We start from the raw sequence: 18,312 nt of genomic DNA on the forward strand, positions 1-18,312 counted from the left end.
AACCTTTCTTATCACAATTATTTACTGACCGACTTTTACACAATATTACTCTGTTAGTCATTTGAACTTAGTCGACAGGTATGAACTCTCAATTGTTCCATGTTAAAAAGCTCTAGTCTATAACCAATCCTTGAAGCCCTTTCTCATGACAGAATGGTGTTGACATTACATGTATGTAAGGGACCCCTGTCTCGTTTATTTTTCCTTTGATGTTTTTAAGTGGCCCTTGGATGCCGACAAATAAACCTCTTCGTTGTGTAGAAAGAGTCTCTTTATTCAGAAGTAATTAACATTTTTCACAGAAAAGTGGCACTTGGGATGAATTCACATCTGTAGAATAACCAGGCCTGTATTTGTTAATGGTCAGTATAGATGTGAGAAACAAAGTGAATGGCTAAACATTGGTGTTCTTTTTATTGCCTGCCTTCTGCCTGCCTAAGTACTCAGGCCAGAATCTGGTCCCTTGCTCCTCTCTGTAAGCTACATTGTACCTACAAATAGCATGGTCCCAAGCCATATCTTCTGTTTGTAAACTTAATGCTTAATCTTTTACAATTTGGTCTTTCCAGCACTTGGGGAGTCCTTTTTTAGTGAGGTATAGGAAATTCAGTCAAGAAGAAGACATTCAAATGAACACAAACACACTTCAGATAGTATTACCACATTTTATTTCATCGTCTGGAGTATAATAGTCATAGCCTAGGTGCCAGCCTATTCTCAGGCAATCATACTCCCTCCCTGGCAAAGGGAACGAGTATGGGAGCCTTAGTTAACTAAATAGGATGGCACCCAGGCTATGGTAGTCATTCTGATATAGGATGATATCAATTAGTAGATTTTTGGAGGCTACTTAGAATACAGTTGTACGGCGGTATTAGAACTGAACAGAAAAACTGCTCAAATGAGCAAAGATTAAAATTGGTTTATGTTTATATATAAACACTGATAGTATGTGCCACTTCATGTTAGTGCAATGAACTTTCCAATACATCTAGATGTGTTAGAATAAATGCAGCAAATCATGGTCAAGTCTGAGGAATGCAAATGTTAATGAAAGGGATTGTCCAGATATAGATATCCTTTACTCTTAAATCGGTAGTACTAGTACTTCTCGTAGTCGTTATGCCAGATGCGTAGTCGTTTGATGGGATGTGACGTCTGACCGGATGTGGTGTATAGTCTAGATTTTGACATTTTGGTCGAACTGAGGCGTAGAGAATTTGTTACCACGTATCTCATAGTAACAGCACAAGATGTTGTTGGGTTCGTCTCCCGATCGCCCACAGCCAAAGGCGGTTGTGTCCTTCCACACAATCTGAAGAAACAGTAAGGAGACGTTTAACGAGACATTTTCTACAAGATTAGACCTGCGATAAGTAATTGTATGGGTAAAGAAATGAACGTGGACTATCAAGAACCGTGTCTAAGCATGGTTTTGGACAAAGTAGGGTTCTGGAACAAGTCGAACAGCCGTACTAACCTGGGTAAAGTGGCCGTATTGCTCGATACCGGACCTGGTAACAGGACGTCCGCGCCTCCGAGCTTGGACGTAGATTTCCACCTCCTCGTACCAGGACTTGACGGCGTTACTGTACCTAGTCTCCCCGGTACAGCCCGGCACGCTGTTGAACGTCCAGTACAGGTTCTCCCCATGCCTGAAGAGAACACATCGATAGTGAAGGATCCTTCATATTACATATTCTTGCCTGGAGTGAATACATCAACAACAATATAATGCTGCTCTCGAAGCGATGACTTCGCGTGGCGTATGGTCAAAGCGGTTGCCTCAGAACCAAGAACAGCTTTTGGGTTCGCTTCGTTGATAGTGTTTCCTAACGCGGCCTGGTGAACACACACGAATTTGGTGTTGTGCAATGATCTTCACATTTGCTACTAAGTGGTTTTTTTTAATGAAACGAAGATAACAATTTATATAGATTGATTCATTGAAATCTGGCGCGGAATCCAGGTGTGCGAATGCAGACTGAAGAATGAAGCTTCATCATTACAGCAAGAACATCGTGTAAATTTCTTTTCTTTTAAATTTCTTCAAACCCCTGAGAAGAAAGTTGTTTTGCATTGATCTCTGGTGTACGTCCTCTATTTTTTTGGCCGCCAAGACAATGTCAATGGAATATTTTGTATCTGTGTGTGTGTGTGGGGGGGGGGGGTCGTTCAAAGGGAAAAGTAATAGTAATATTAAATAAATTCATGATTGTTTCCCGAGGACACAACGTTTAGCCAGGAATGCCAGGGATCGAACCCGTGACCTCATGATCTTTTATACACGAGCCTAGTCACTCAGCCATTCAACGCCACATGCTACAATACAATGCTACAAATGGATTTATAAACGTGACTTACACGACGGCCTGCCCATCCACAGCCCAGGTCCGCTCCGCGCGAGTGGCGTGTTTGAGAGGGTGAACTCTGAAGCCGCTCCTGACGAAACGATTCTTCAGCTTCTCCGCGTACCTTCTAGCCTCCTCTGCGCACTTCTGCAAGAGGAACCGTCAAACACTTCATTTGTCTGAAATCCAAAATTTAGCAAAGCCTAAAGCATGCGTTAATTTTCACTGGAGTGAAGAAAATGGACCTTTATGCATGAATTCAGATCGAAATTTGTGCATTTTTTGTCATCCTCTACTGTCAGAGGTGAAGCATGGGGCTACTAATGCAATGTGGCTTTGGTACGGCTCAAGTATTTAGCCAAGCACACCGGGTACGGTATTATTGATACCGAATTTACCGAGCTCGGTATTATTGGTCCGGGAGTCTGATCCCCTGACAAAGTTTTCAATCTGAAATCCATAAACACCATATTTCCTGCATGCCGAGGGACATGTTTTTCTGGTACACCAAACTACGACGCCTCTACAATGTTTTGAAAAGAGATAGCTCCTGACCTCGTCCCATTGTAAGGGAGCTGCGTCGTGGAGGACCCGAATGGCGTTGTGACTGGTCATGCACTCCTCTTCGAATTGCGTCAATTGTACTGTGTGAGAAAAAAACCACAAGAAGAACGTTATGAGATATCAACAACAACAAATAACAGCCCCACGCTAGCCTACACCAGGTCAAGCTTCCTTCGCGGTTATGGATAGTAGAATTTGGCAAAAAATAGCGTGAGCCCCAAATGAACTTTTTGACGCCTAAACTCTCCAGCTTGTAAATATTGGCTCCCCGTTGCCGGCGTAGTTAGTCTGCTGGTAGAGACTAGTCAAATAACTGATAGTACCGATGAGACTAAAACTGTCTGACCACAGCAACAACAATTGATGCCTCGATGAAGGTTAGGCAGAATATTACGAAATACAAAATTAATCAAGCAAATGGATAACTGTACTGAAGTGTGTGACGTTGCAGATAACAGCCGATATCTTTCATCGGTGACGGAAAATGTGTTTTGACTTTTGTCAATACAATTGCAAATACGATACCGCTCTCTTGAGTGGATATTTGATAAGAATTAACATTCAACTTTTCGGTTGACACTGCAAAACGGAGAAGAACATGCTATATTATGTTATGTCGTTAACGGTCCGGCCACATACGTCGTACGATCGTCGTACGATCGCATTCATGTGTCCTGCAAAATTCTGCTGTCTTGTTACGGATAAGGCTGTCTTAAATCCTTGTTGGTTCTGTCGCAGCCTGCCGTTAAAAATTCTATGGCATCATGTAACGTGGAGCACGGGGAAACTACATGTACTCATCCGGGAACTGGAGAAATGAATCACGGATCACAAGACTAAAATTAATAACTGACGTCTTTATCATGATTTTTTAAAATCATCTGGAATCCGTACAGGCCAAATCGTTCGAAGATCCCAAAGGTCCTTCAATTAGCAATCTTTAGTACTTATTTTTATTTACTAATTATCTGTCATGACCGACGTTGCTTTTTTGCGTTCATCACTTGCTCAATAGTTTAGGTCTTGTGGAAGTGTATCCTGGATGCCAGCCTGTTTCCAGGGTCTGCTAGGCCAGCTCCTCGGTTGAAGTACCAACAGCCCCCAAGGAAATGTTACACCCCCTCCCCTGACTTAGACCCTAAGAACTCAAGGAGCCGGGCGAGCTGTGGTAAAATTTCCTTAGGGATATGTAAACGGCTAACGGCCCGATACTAGTTTGGCACCAAGGGTATGTTGGTACTAGACTAGACGAGGAGTTGGCTTGTGCAAGCCCTGGAAATAGTCTGGCGTCCAGGCTCGAGAAAATGGGGTCCTGTCGTAACCAAAAAGCGTTCCTATCTAGTTTATATGCCTCAATGGTCGATGATCAGACACTGTTCTGTATACCCGAGGACTATTCCATAATCGTGCCTGAGCCGCTCTAGACAAAGCACGTTTCTGAGCAGGTCCTTACCGTTAGCAGGGCAAAAGTCTCCGCTCTTCTGGCAGCAGGCTTGGGCCAGGTCGAGCAGGTCTGGACTCGCAAGGACAGCGTTGCAGCTGCCTACAGGAAGGTGATCGATGCACTCCCCCTCTGTGAAAATCATGAACAAGATTCAGTGGTAAACTTTTCCTGAAAATGCGCACTCATTAGCCTCCACACCAGGCATTCCTAAATAGTAAGATGTACAGCAATAATAGAATAATAGGTTAGGTCAGGCATTGGCCCAGGAGAGTGAGCCCACTGGTAGTGCTCAGGAAAATGTGGTAGCAAAACTCTTAATAACATGTAAGAACAAGTATAAGTCTCGTGCTACGTAGAATTGAAGCAACCAATTGCGCTTCACAAAAATTGACCAACAACACTTACACCCCAATTTCCACTTGGGCCGCGATTCCTGCTGCATGGACACTCGTGAACTATTCACGAATTCGGAACCGTGCTGGGCATGGTTCTACATGTAGATACAACACTACGCCTCACAGAAAAAAGGCATACAGACCCTCGACAAGAGATAGCCTTACCTTCAGTACTCGTGCAGTTTCCACACGACTTTTTGCAGTATGTGTGCATCCATGACTTATATGTCTCGCAGACCCCGGTCAGGGCCCAGTAGCGACATGCGCATTGGTCGTAGAAAGTGTCTTCACACACGTCATCTGCAGAGCGCGGCTAGAGTGGACATATAGAAACGTACGATTTTATTGAGATTTTATTTTCAACAATGAGATCAGACAACTGTTAGGCTTGAACCACACACCAGTAAGGACCCTAGTCTTTTCGATAAATGTGATTGGATCTTAAACGAGGCGTGGCTCACCTCAAACACGAGACCTCCGCTTTACCTCCTACGGAAGACGTCTCTAATCGAAGCTAGATACTCATATTCATTCACCTGAGACCTGTGAGGTGTAAAATGTCTTTCTCAAAGGTACAACACCAGGGCATATAAAAAAAGATAGTTCCAAAGCTTTTGGGACAGTGAGTTGTTAGCCCACTGTGTCTAGGACATTGGTAGGTGGATCTCTCTTCTTCTTCGAGCTTCGTCGTTTGCATTCTCAGCCGAAGTCAGGTACCAAGTTTAAGTGATCTGTCTATATCGCGTCCGTTAGCCCAGCCGCCCGACCTGGCCCACACGAGTCACGGCGCCCTAAATATGAACATGAATCTAGAAACCCTAGAAACAAGTTGGGCACTACTCAAGAACGGATATCGTCTTTGTGGATCACAGGGAGGACTGCTTAGGCACGCCCTTACCTCACACACAAACAACAGACAAACCTGTCTCTTCTCGCGATCCGCAGGCTCCCTGCTTTCAAGCGCCTCCTGGAGGATGCGATGGGCGACATCCGGCATCGGCGGGGTTGCCATGGAGGTGTAAGTCGACACGCCTGGCAGGACATATCCGTCGCTGTCTACAAAGAAGAATCGACAGCAGGTGATTGTACAGCCATATTTGTTCGTTAGTAACACACCGGTTTTGTACAGTGTAAGACCAGACTGTAGGTTTTTTTCCACTCACATTGGGATGGTCCTCTTATCGAGAAGTTGATCCAAAAATGGATCAAGCTGTATGATTGTTGGAATACTATGCACGATGTAAAATTATGATTTAAAAGACACACAGAACGTGAAAATAAATCATTTTTGAGCGCCTAAAGACATGAAGAAGAAACTTGCCATCCTCCAGATCGTCTTCTGTTGGAGCACACTTCACAGCGGCCGGGAGGAACGCGAGGCAGAAGGCCAGCACGGGAACCAGCGGGCGCATCTTGGCAGTCTGTCGGCCCTTCGGCGATGATGTGCGGGATGGAAACTGTCGGCTCTTCGGCGATGAAGTTCGGTCTGGAGACGGTTGGCTTGCACTCTTCCTAGGTCTGAGGACCAACTGAAGACGCGTTTTGAGCCGGCTCGAGGTATGTCTTGTTTTATACTCTTTGCTCAGCGTTCATTGGCTGCAACATTGTTGGACTCCAGGAGAAAAAGAAAAAAGACAAGACCAAGTAGCAGAGAAAACGTGATGCTGAAAAGGCGTAAAGACGTGATCTTGAACCAATGAAGACCTGCATTTACAGAACAATATCCGAATACATTCGTGAATAACACAAATGGAAACTAGACATAATGAAATGTTGAAAAGTGCCATTTTATAGGCTGATCAAAACAGCGCTTTCTCACAAAGGTTCGTCAATTTACACATTTACACTGAAGAGCAAAAATAGAAGCCCGCACTGAGGCTCCTGATCAACGACCGTTATCCTCCTCAAATAAACATCCCCGCACTGACAGCAGCAAACAGTTCTGATCAGCTATTGTTTTGCCTTGACAGAAGTCACTCGTCGTAGCAGAACGTTCTGATGATCTATTGTTTTGTCTTGACAGAAGTCACTCATTGTAGCAGAACGTTTATCTACTCTGTCCTGTCATCAAACTGTGTAAAGTACGAGGAGCACGGCCACGCGGTCTGGGCATGTTGTAGACATGTAAGAAAGTCAAGGTTGCGCCTTAGTGCTGCGTACCTAAACCGGTAAAGGTAACAAATCTTATTCCCTTTTAATAAATGGTTTATTGGCCCGTGCAATCACCCGTGCAATCGCAGCCTTATAGTGCTGAATTGACGCAGGGTTTACAATCAGATGATACAAATGGTAATAATACACATAATAATACACATAATACACAATGTCATGATACATATTTGTTCCACATTTTTGTGGAACTGCCGCAAGGGTCTGTGCGGCTGCCATTCGGCGCCACAAGGTGACCTTAATACGACTTTCCCCAACCGAAGTTAGGTACCCATTCACACCTGGGTGGAGTGAGGAAAGTCGCGTAAAGTGCCTTTCCCAAGGACACATCGTCGGGCGTATGTCCAGATATGTCCTGGGTACTACTCGGGATCGAACCCGGGTCTCCCGATTCACAGTCGAATGATCTACCATTACACCACCCGACGCCACAACAACTTTTGTAAGTCGTCTTGTCTTTTGAACAATACAGTACTTGAAATGATAATTGATATCGCATTTCAATTATTAAATCAAGGGTCAAACAAATCCATTGTTGTCGATGTACGGTCTCTCGGCGATGAAAACCCTTTCTGCACAACAATGCACGTGTTCCTCAGAGGCAACCAACATGCTGCCTTGAATATTGAACTTCAAAATCACCATATTGACTGGCAAGGAAGCTAACTGGCATTTTGATTACCAACAAAAGTGCGAAGCTGTCATTACACAATAAAGATACGCCCCAGGCTGAGACCTGCAGATGATTTAGCGAGAGAAGTTTTAGTTTGACCAATACTAGCTTCGCTATCTGACTCATTACCTGACAACCTGCTCCCATAATGGCGTCATTGACCGTGTCAGCCAGGAGTTATTTTCATTGGTTGTGTTGCGCATGTGTCCTGACTAAAGAGATGGGTGTTTGGGCCAACAAGGGATCAACTACATGGAGTGTTCATTTCTTATCTTTGTACAGCATATAAATAGTTCGCTCGGCGAGTCTGTGAGCTCAATTAAGGACATTTTCGCCAGCAACACGACCGGTGTCCTGTCGATCAATTTTAGAGATTGGCCGAAATCCACAGATCACCGAGGCTATTCAATATGACGGAGTAGATTTTCAGGCGAAAGATACGCTCGTCTATGTGGGAATTCTAAAATTTGGCTACCTTCTTGCGAAGTTTTGTTGACGGTGTGACGCCGGCTTTAGAGACACTTTTAACATGACCGTAAGGTCACCGACCCTACACACAATCGGAAGCTGCATAGCACATTTGTTACATTGTGTTTATACTACAATCTTGAATCAAGATGTTTATTCTATTTACAGATCAGCTGACTTACAGGGTTTAAGTTGAATGGTTCTCCAGAGTTAGAGTTCTTGCGGAGGAGGCTCAAACAGCCCCTGACATAGATTATGTCACACAGCCTGGACAGAAACCTCCCCTATATCATAATCATATCATATCATTATGATAAAGGACTATTTTAGACCTGTACAACGTGCTGTGTATGTGGACCAGAACATCCCATGCCAATTTTCAGCTCAACTGCTTCGAATATTGGGTACAAGAGCCAAGATTATGTGTCTAAATACTTAGTATTTCATGGAGGTGTGAGATCGCCGAACTCTAGTTTATTTTTGAAATATATGGGAGAACTTCTATGAGCGTAACAAGTAAACAACTCCAATGATAACAAGCGCCACATTTGATTGCGGAACGGTAATTTCACATTTTATTTCATGTCTTGAATACGATAGTCATTCTAACATAATAAAATGTACATGATGTAGATTTCAAAGAGTCACCTTCACCACAATTCTTCGAGTGCTCATCTTTAATACCATAAGACACAAAGCGAGATAACAGTAAAAACGGTTTAAATGGTCAAAAGAAAATTGATTGTCAACAGACAACAAGCCAATTGCGATAAGATTATCATCATTGAACAAGTCAGACTGTATTACCGGATGAATTACGGAGATTACTTTAGCCGTTTCGAGTGACAGCCATCACTTTTCTGGCAGGCCGAGTAAACACTTACATATGAGTAACTAGAAAAAACGTTAAACATAACAAAGTTACTGGCTCGTTGTCTGACTGATATGTAAATCGGGTTAAGATAGTTATAATGTAGCTCCATGACATATCGCTGACTAAAGACAAGTTCTGAAATTTAAGGCAAACTTGTTAGAACATAACTGTTTAGTAGTTAGGCATCCTTTCATCTCAATAGATAATTCTAGCACTCTGGTGTTATGTCTGTGGGCAGCGTCTTGTCTAATCTGTCCTATCCTAACAGGGAAGTCCCAGCCACAGTTGGAACATAGAAAGGTGGGAACATTCTGGGGGTACTGTCACTGTTATAATCATATACATAGCAACAAGAACATATTATCTAACAACGTAAGACTTACGTAAGACTGTTTTGAAAGAACCTATCTTCGGGGATAGAGCTATACAACTTCCGCATATAATTTCTGTCTTATGTCACTAGTATTACTTGTCATCATAGATCATAATCGTCGTCGTTGTCGGACCGGATGTGACGTAGACGTGTGGTTTAAAGATCGACATTGACATTCCGGTTGAACTGCGTGGTGGAGAGCAAGTTGCCGCTGGCCTCGTACATGCAGACCAGGATGTTGTTGGGTCCATCGCCGGACCTCGCACACCCAACCCCGGTGGATGCCTTCCACAGCATCTGTACCAACAACAAGTATGTTTTTGTATGGAATCCAGGAAGATGATATTAGAGTCATTAGTCATTCTAATCTAATGGATATTTACCATGCATTCCATACATAAAAGTACAGGATGTACATACATGATTATAATACACACACTTCGCAGTTACTGCTTGCATCCTCTTTCCACTAGAGGATGCGAGCACTGAGTAACCAAAATTTGTACAGATGGCTCAGCGAATTTCATTAAGAACCATTTTGTCACGTTTCTGTGTTTTGTAGTCTTTTAAATCATACATTTGCGTCACAGCACAACTTGTTCTCACAAAAAACTAGATAAATTCTCAGAGAATCCATCCAGTTACGAAAAAAGTCCCGTTCCACTTGCTTGATTTTGGACCTAGTCAACACTTACATATGTGTAACTCGAAGACAGAAAGCGGTTGAACACGACAAAGTTACAGCAGGGACAATTAAAATGGCCAAACGGATTACCCACTCGGATTACCCACTAGGATTGGCTTACGGGATGGTAATCCCAAGACTTACCTCATGATGTAAGTTAACTTAGGATACAAGAATACTTATCGAAATAAACTAACGACAGGAAAGAATGATCCCGTACTAACCTGGGTTACGTGGCCGTAAAGGCTGATATCTTTGCGCTTAACAGGACGTCCGCCCCTCCGCTTATTTTTGTAGATTCCCAGCTCCTCGTACCAGGACTCAATGCAGTTTTCGTACCTAGTCTCCCCGGTACAGCTCGGCGCAGAGCTAAACGTCCAGTACATGTTCTCTCCGTGCCTGGAGAGAACACATCGACAATGACGTTGTCAATGTTTGTTTCTTTATTTTTATTTGCACATACATATCAATCAAAAACAATACAGAAAGTAAATTTAACAATCGAACGAAACAGAACATAAAATAATTAACCTAAACAGAATGGATGTGCTGGAGGCGAAAAAAAAGCCTTAGGGCTTATTCTTGTCCTCCTCCATTTCAATTAAAAGGCCTAATGATTATAATAATAATAATGATGATGATAATGATAATGATAATAAAAATGGTAAATAAACAAAATATGAAAAATAACATTAAGTAAACTCATTTCCCACAACAAAATTAAATGGTGATATACAAGCATAAAGAACTAAGGAAATATTGAACGATCGGAATTGGCCAAATAAGTATTTCAGGTGAGTATACTTATTTTGCCAAATCCGATTGTTCAATATTAGTTCTTTAAGCTTGTATATCACCATTTAATTTTGTTGTGGGAAATGAGTTTACTTACTGTTATTTTTCATATGTTGTTTATTTACCATTTGAGAGTAGGTGGTCTGTATACTGTAGGAGACTCGGATGGTTAATGAGAGATATGTTTTCAGCGTACACTAATTAAACAACAGAAATAAAGGTATTGATTGAATATTTGAATGATGGCTGTTCCATATTGTGACACATTTGTATTTTACTGGATTGTGCTAATGAAGTGCGGGTTCTGGGTTCGGATCGTTACTAGGCCAAACTTTTGTGCTCTTGTGAAAGGCACTTAACACCGATTTCCTCACTTGACTCAGAAATAAGTAGTTTTTGTTTTGGACGTCCTCTTGGATGGAACGCAAAGCTGCAAGTTTCATGCTTGAGGAGCTCGAGAGTCACACCTCCAGCACGTTAAAGAACCCACCACACTTATTAGGAAGTGTAGGGGCCCATCCCGGAATGGATCGACCTTACAGTGGCAAAGTCGTAACCAACCGGTAAGATAGGTTCCAATCTGCCAGACAGTATCCAATAGGATTCCGGTGGCCAACTGGATACTGTTTGGCCAATCGGATAGTGTCTGGCGTTCGGATACTGTCTTGTCGGCTGGTTACAACACTGACATCGAAAGATCTGCCTTGAGATTACTGTTTTGTTTTGTGGCGCTGTTAGAATAAGTTTAAAAACTTGAGTGCAGCGCCGCATGGTCCTTGCTATTGTATTTTTATGTGCTGATGAATAAACAAAGAGTATTGTTGACTTACTGACAGCTCTTCCCATCCACAACCCAGGTCCGCTCCCTCCGAGTGGAGTGTTTGAGAGGGTGAACTTTGAACCCGCTCCTGACGAAACGATTCTTCAGCTTTATGGCGACCCTTTTGGACTCCTCTGCGCACTTCTGCATAAAGGAACCGTCAAAAATTATCGATCTTCTTCTTTTGTCATCCTCGACTGAGGTAAAGCATAGTGTTTCTTCAAGTAGCTACTCGTGCAATGCAGATTCGCTGCGGCTCGAATATCTAGCCAAGCACACCGGATCATCCATACACTTCTTTATAAGTGTGTTACATTCTTTTACGTGCAGAGGTTTGGTGCCATAAGCTCCCCAGTACACGGGGCCGCCGACTTTACGTCCCAGTCAGAAAGGACGACGAAACATTCGTAAATGTTCACTTGAGTGACGAAACTGAACCTTTATTTACGTATTCTTTAAGGTGTGCTTTTAGATCGGATTTCGTGTAATGGAAGACAAATGCATTCTCATCATGAAATTGAAATCATAAACCGAAAGAAGCAGCCTTTTTCAAACAGTTACCACATTCACCACAACATTTCGTTATTCAGACATTAATTCTGGCGATTAAAATATTCGTTTGAATGTCGCTGTTACTAACTAGTGTTAGCGTTAAGGAGATATGGCCCCCTTAAAGCTGCTTACCTCGCACCAGGCCATTGGAGGCGTGTTGTGAATTTGACGCTTTGCGTTGTGGTTGTCCAAACAGTTTTGGTCGAATTCTGTGTCGAGCAAAATTAACTAGATATTAACAACGACAACAACAAAAAAACGACTTTAAAAAATATATTCACGATTCGTAAATGTATTCACACCCAAATTAAATCTCATACCATTCAATTTGGGTCTGATATAATTTGAGAAATTGATCAAAGTCTTTGTTAGCTCACCGGACAGTTGAGAAGTAGGAGGTGGAGGAGCTGAAAAACAAAACGAAAATCATTATTTCTTGTCCGGTTAATCGACGCCACTCAGGCTCCGTGTCCACCAGACGGTGACTCCTGGGCGACCGTACAGCGACCAAAACTGGATTTGTGTGACCCTCGATTTTATAATTGGACATTGATACACGATGTACAACGCCGAAGACACAGAACCTTATCAAAAGTATAGTTGTTTATCTCTGATTCGTTGAGCGTTGAAATTTGTTGTCAAATCTTTGGTCGCTCGGCGGTCGCGAGTGAAAAGGGGGCGTAAATCAGACAATGACAAAAATCAAAACTAATTTATGGACACAAAATTACGCTTTAGTTGTACCGCGACCATATGCCGCCCGCTACGATGAAAGTAACGGAGATGCGTTTACACTGTTACAAAACTAGCCACTCCACATCACGCCTGGAGGCTGTGAGGACTGATTTCTGTAGTGACAGGGAATCCTAAGATCTTATTGGACTGATTTTCTCAATGATAAAGAATCCTATTTGTAGCTCTGGGAATGGTTCTCGAGTTAGAGGTGTATACAAACTTTTGGGGAGGAGACCCTATCAGCCCTTGATAGCGAGAGATATATGTGTGACACAGGCTAATTATGAAACATGCCCTCATTCACAACCTCTACAAACAAAACAAAAAGACATTAGAGCAACATGGAATCAACTAAGCAGGAGCCTTACACGCAACAGATGTCTTTACATCAACTGAAGAAGAAAAAGATTTCCTTACTGGGGCAAAGGTCGAAAGTCTCGGGACAACATTCTACGGCAATTGGATGCGAGGCAGAAACTGTCTCGGACATGTCTTTGCAGTAGTCGGAAGAAGGCCAGACGTCCTCACAAGTCTCCTCTGTATGTAGGAAGAACAACACCACACTGTTGCTTTCGTTTCATCTTGTATATTCTATGTATTGCTGTTATTGTGTTCCTTTCAAATGTATTTTTTATATTTGTTTATGCATGTTCTTATAAGCATATTTGTTCTTGCATAAAATCCTCTTTAAACGGATGTGAATAAAAACTGCAGACTTACCTGGCTTGATGCAGAAATCGTAATGCTGTGCACATGACTTCGGGCAAAAAATTGTCATGAATTGCTGGAAATAGCCCGTGCAGAAGCCTTGTTTAGCCCATATACGACAACGGCACCTGTAGTAGAAAAAGTCTTGGCTGCAGTCTTTTCCGGCAGCCTGGGGTGAAAAAAAAACAGGACACTGCTAAGGCCCCGTTTCCACCAGAGGCTACTAGAATCAACCACCAATTTAACAAGGACCTGAGATAGCATTTTCCATAATTAACAAGAAAACTGAAATTTGCAGAATACATGCACTACTACGCACCAAATTTCTGCTCTGCCAGATTTCCCCCTGGGTTGGAGTCAAGACTATCAATAGTATCCACAGCACGACCAGTCCCATCTAAACCCTTTGTCCCAGGTATATTGGAAACCCCAAGTAGTCCCAAAGCAAATATGTGGCAGGGGGAAATTCTGGCTTAGCCCTGGCAGGAATATAACTTTTTCTCTCTAAGCCTCACCCTCTTCTTGATCTCGTGGTCTTCAAATTCGTCAGCTTCTTCTATTTCCTGTCCATCTGGTGGTTCGGGGATCGGCTCGTGAGCCAGGACCTCTTGTAAATCCTCTGGGATCGGGGGGGTTTGGATGGAGTGCGCGTTCGCATCAGGCAGGACCGTGTCTAGATCTAATATGATACAGAATACAGGACAGTGTTATTGGTTTTTCGCGTTTAAAATATAGAACTATAAATCAATGCACAATATTCAAAATCTACATATAGATATCAAGAAGCCGACGCACTCGAAAAGAACCGGGGTCCTTCCCGGTGTGAGAAGTTTAAACCTTACAGCCTGGTCTCATGGTTGATATCTTAAAAAAGGTGATAGCCACCTGTTATGACAACCCTTCCACAAATTAGGTAAATTGAGGGCTAGGAATAATGCTGTGTTTCCCGTTACCGGACGGCCCCTGACAAACACTCGTACTCGCCAACCCTAGCCTTTTTTGTGTGGACAGCTAGCAAGTCCATAAAATGACATCGCGCATTTCACACCCTCTGAAACGCATTTTCAAGTAAATCTGGTGAAATGATTGTCTCTTAACCATAATCTATAACGGAGGGAGGGGTCCTGGAGACAGTCTCGACCCTCGTGCAATTGTTTGTCAAATCAAGGCAGCCAAAATCTTTAAATGTCCCAAACCACCTACCCTAATTTCTTTCAGGACTGTAACCAGAATTACATTTTTGGAGCGCCTAAAGACATGAAGAAGAAACTTGCCATCCTCGAGATCGTCTTCTGTTGGAGCACACTTCACAGCGGCCGGGAGGAACGCGAGGCAGAAGGCCAGCACGGGAACCAGCGGGCGCATCTTGGCAGTCTGTCGGCCCTTCGGCGATGATGTGCGGGCTGGAAACTGTCGGCTCTTCGGCGATGAAGTTCGGTCTGGAGACGGTTGGCTTGCACTCTTCCTAGGTCTGAGGACCAACTGAAGACGCGTTCTGAGCCGGCTCGAGGTATGTCTTGTTTTATACTCCTTGCTCAGCGGGCTAAAGTCAAGTTGACGGCCTAAGGATTGATTTTTCAGTCCGACATCAAAGTATGTTATCGGTACGTTGTCGGTGGCGAATTACGGGACCGACAGCCCGCCGTTGCCACAGTCGGTACGACGACCCGACGACGCCATCCGTCGATCGATCGATCGGCGGAACACGGTCGAGCCTTAAAACACGGTCGGAGCTTTAAAACACGGTCGAGCCTTAAAACACGGTCGGAGCTTTAAAACACGGTCGAGCCTTAAAACACGGTCGAGCCTTAAAACACGGTCGAGCCTTAAAACACGGTCGGAGCTTACGGCCAGGTTGGGCGGGGATTAACTCTATAGGGGGGAGGGACTCATTAACACCTTCGAAAATGGGATGTGTATTGGCCATTAATCAACTAGTTAGTCAGATTGGACACATGAGTAGTTAATATGATCTATCTCTTCCTCTTTAATATTTCTTATATTTGTAGGGTGAGTTTCATGTTACTTCACTTTTACTTTTAGTACCGCCCTTCTGGAAAGATTATGTAACTTAAATATTGAATTGTATAGAGGACGGATATCACTTTGTAGTTAAGAGAGAAATGAACTGTATAGGTTCATACAAAACCTATTACTGGATACCGGGGTAGGTTTGTACAAAACTTTTGCCTCCTTCAAACAGCACCGTTGAAAAGTTTATATTCCCAATGCAACAAGACAAACCTTCCATTGAAAAACATATCGTATAGAATTTGGTCTAATTAGATCGTATGATGACCCAGAATTACCAGTTAAGTGCCCGTATAAAGACACCGGACCACGAGAAGTTGAATTTATCTAATGAGAGTTTTATTATGCTGAGTGTGGCAAAAATGTGCTCCTGAGGACCACAGGGTGATTACAGGCTTATGTGTCTGGTTCAACTTTTCACTTGACACCCATCTCTCTGTACATGTATATATGATTGCAATCTGACATTTACATTTCTTTTGGACATATGGGTTCTTATGACTTTCTCATGTTATAGTTCAGACGTGAATGTTGCATCTACAATCATGGTAGAGTAAGACATAGCTATAGGCACACCCACTGTCGTTGAAGTCTTCATTTTCTATGATACTACTCTTTGAAATTAAAAAAATATGATAAAAGGTAAGTAAACCGCCACCAGCCTTTTATTCTAGGTGTTACAAGCAAGCTGAATAAACATGTTTTCATCTATTTTGTTAACATGTTTACAATGAAAATATTATATCATCATGTTTACACATGTTTCTTGTATTTCAGTACCCTATCAAACTTTTCTGCAGTCAGTGTTCCCACAGCTCCCCTGCTTAACTGTGTAACTCCTTCATACTACTGCACTTAGTTTTCCTCAATACAACCTTTCACTGTGGTCCCCTAGGGCGTCGCTACATAAGTGTGATGTGACTATGTGTGAAGGGAAGCTGTTTGCTGCTCTCCTGTATGGATGCGACCACATTCTGTGCCCAGGCATCCTCGGCATCCTCAGCTGTGCCTGTGCATGCATCCACAATCTCCCAAGTGCCTGTGCCCGCAACTGTGCCTGCACCTGTCCCAGCATCGGTCGGGTCAAGTGAAAGGGCGCACTCACAGGAACAGGCGCACCCACGGGAACAGGCGCACCCACGGGAACAGGCGCACCCACGGGGACGGGCGCACCCACGGGAACAGGCACACCCATGGGAACAGACGCACCCACGGGAACGGGCGCACCCACAGGGGCAGGTCCGTCCACGGAGGCAGGTCCGTCCACGGGGGCAGGTCCGTCCACAGGGGCAGGTCCGTCCACGGGGGCAGGTCCGTCCACGGGGGCAGGTCCGTCCACGGGGGCAGGTCCGTTCATGGGGGCAGGTCCAGCCACAAATGCAGTAAGGTCTATGTGCTCCTGCATCTCTCCTGTTATGCAAAGAAACAACAATATGCTGTACATTAGCTTTTGCAAAAAAAAACAACAATATGGTGCATTAGCTTCTTCCTGTCAGCTACATTGAAAACTCAGGTCTAGCTGTGCACCTCTGACCTAGCCCTAAGTGCACAGCTACCATTTACCAGCTAGTTTTCAGTTACAAACAAGCTTCAACCTCTGGTATAGAATATTTGAGGCCAGTTGGCCCAGCTAAAAAATAATTTCTCAATGCTATAAACGCACATCTATGCAGCTGTTAACTACTACAGGCCAGGTAAAATTTAGTCTTCTACTCAGAGAAAAATACATGAATGACACCATAACTGAGAAGACAATGAAAAAGATCTGAGTCAGGAAAATGATCACCCACCATTATCTCTGCTTTTCATTATGACTGGTGACTCTGGCAAGTTCCAGTCAGCTATTGCCACCAGTGCTGGCATTTCGGCTTCTGTGATGCCATATCTCCCCATGACTGGAGAGAAAAAAAACATGAAGAATATTTTGGGCTACCATAAACATGACAGAGAATTACAGCACTAGGTCCTTGTTTTGTATCGTATCTAACTCAAACATTTGGTGCCAATAGACACATAGGTGGGAAAATGTTCAGATATTTGAAGAAAAAAAAGATTATATATTATATATTATATATATTATATAAACCTTATAAAATATCATCACAATCCATTCAGACCCTTTTCAAACCGCAAATACACTCTACCAGAAAAACAAATTTTCCTATATTTCTTGGAAGTGGGGTCAATAGTGCACTGCACAAAATTGGTTAAGTCAAGCCAATTATTACAGTATGAATGAGAACCCAAGTGGTTAATAGTTAGCTTTTAATACAATTATGACACAATGTAAATCAGAACATGAACAGAGGAATTATATTTAGGCACATGGTAACACAATACTCACACTCTTTGCCCTCTTCTGATCCTGGCAGCAGGTGTATATGGAGCGCAGGACTCCCTGTGCCTGCTGCCGTATGACTCACTAGGTTCAAGAACCCCTCGTCCCTGGTGTACCTCTCAAGACTGCAAAAAATTACAATGATAAGCAGAAATGCACAATTCCTTGGCTTGATTCCACATATTAACCTTTGATACCTTCATCTAATTTTAGACTGCAAAACAAGTAATCACAGATTTCAAACATCCTGTTTTTTTTATTCTATTGGTTTAGGTTATTTCTTTGTGTGTAGCACCGTCACTGTCACACAAACACGCATAAACACGCGCCGCCATCA

General features: G+C 43.1%; 2 protein-coding genes across 3 annotated transcripts; both read right to left on the bottom strand.

Annotated features, from left to right (window-relative positions):
• Window positions 1-673: 673 nt before the first annotated feature.
• LOC109478610 (protein PRY1-like) lies at window positions 674-15,119 on the bottom strand. 2 transcript variants are annotated; one of them, XM_019780282.1, is made up of 9 exons: window positions 14,881-15,119; window positions 14,122-14,285; window positions 13,619-13,775; window positions 13,316-13,435; window positions 12,541-12,570; window positions 12,296-12,372; window positions 11,622-11,755; window positions 10,221-10,395; window positions 8,620-9,608 (listed from the first exon to the last, which is right to left on the bottom strand). In XM_019780282.1, the coding sequence occupies exons 1-9, from the start codon at window positions 14,969-14,971 to the stop codon at window positions 9,468-9,470; spliced, it is 1,089 nt and encodes a 362-aa protein (XP_019635841.1). In that variant the 5' UTR covers window positions 14,972-15,119; the 3' UTR covers window positions 8,620-9,467. The 2 variants fall into 2 exon arrangements, with proteins under 2 accessions (XP_019635842.1, XP_019635841.1); XM_019780283.1 differs by lacking the exons at window positions 8,620-9,608; window positions 10,221-10,395; window positions 11,622-11,755; ... (3 more) ...; window positions 13,619-13,775; window positions 14,122-14,285 and adding exons at window positions 674-1,315; window positions 1,481-1,655; window positions 2,365-2,498; ... (2 more) ...; window positions 4,920-5,067; window positions 5,677-5,810.
• A 1,383-nt stretch (window positions 15,120-16,502) lies between these two features.
• On the bottom strand, window positions 16,503-18,096 carry LOC109478419 (tetra-peptide repeat homeobox protein 1-like). Its single transcript, XM_019779949.1, has 3 exons — window positions 17,982-18,096; window positions 17,428-17,532; window positions 16,503-17,047 (listed from the first exon to the last, which is right to left on the bottom strand). Exons 2-3 carry the CDS (start codon window positions 17,528-17,530, stop codon window positions 16,503-16,505), a joined length of 648 nt encoding a protein of 215 aa, XP_019635508.1. The 5' UTR covers window positions 17,531-17,532; window positions 17,982-18,096.
• Between the last annotated feature and the right edge of the window lie 216 nt (window positions 18,097-18,312).

Source organism: Branchiostoma belcheri, unplaced genomic scaffold (genome assembly GCF_001625305.1).
Source record: "Branchiostoma belcheri isolate BF01 breed outbred unplaced genomic scaffold, Haploidv18h27 scaffold44, whole genome shotgun sequence".
NCBI lineage: Eukaryota > Metazoa > Chordata > Leptocardii > Amphioxiformes > Branchiostomatidae > Branchiostoma > Branchiostoma belcheri.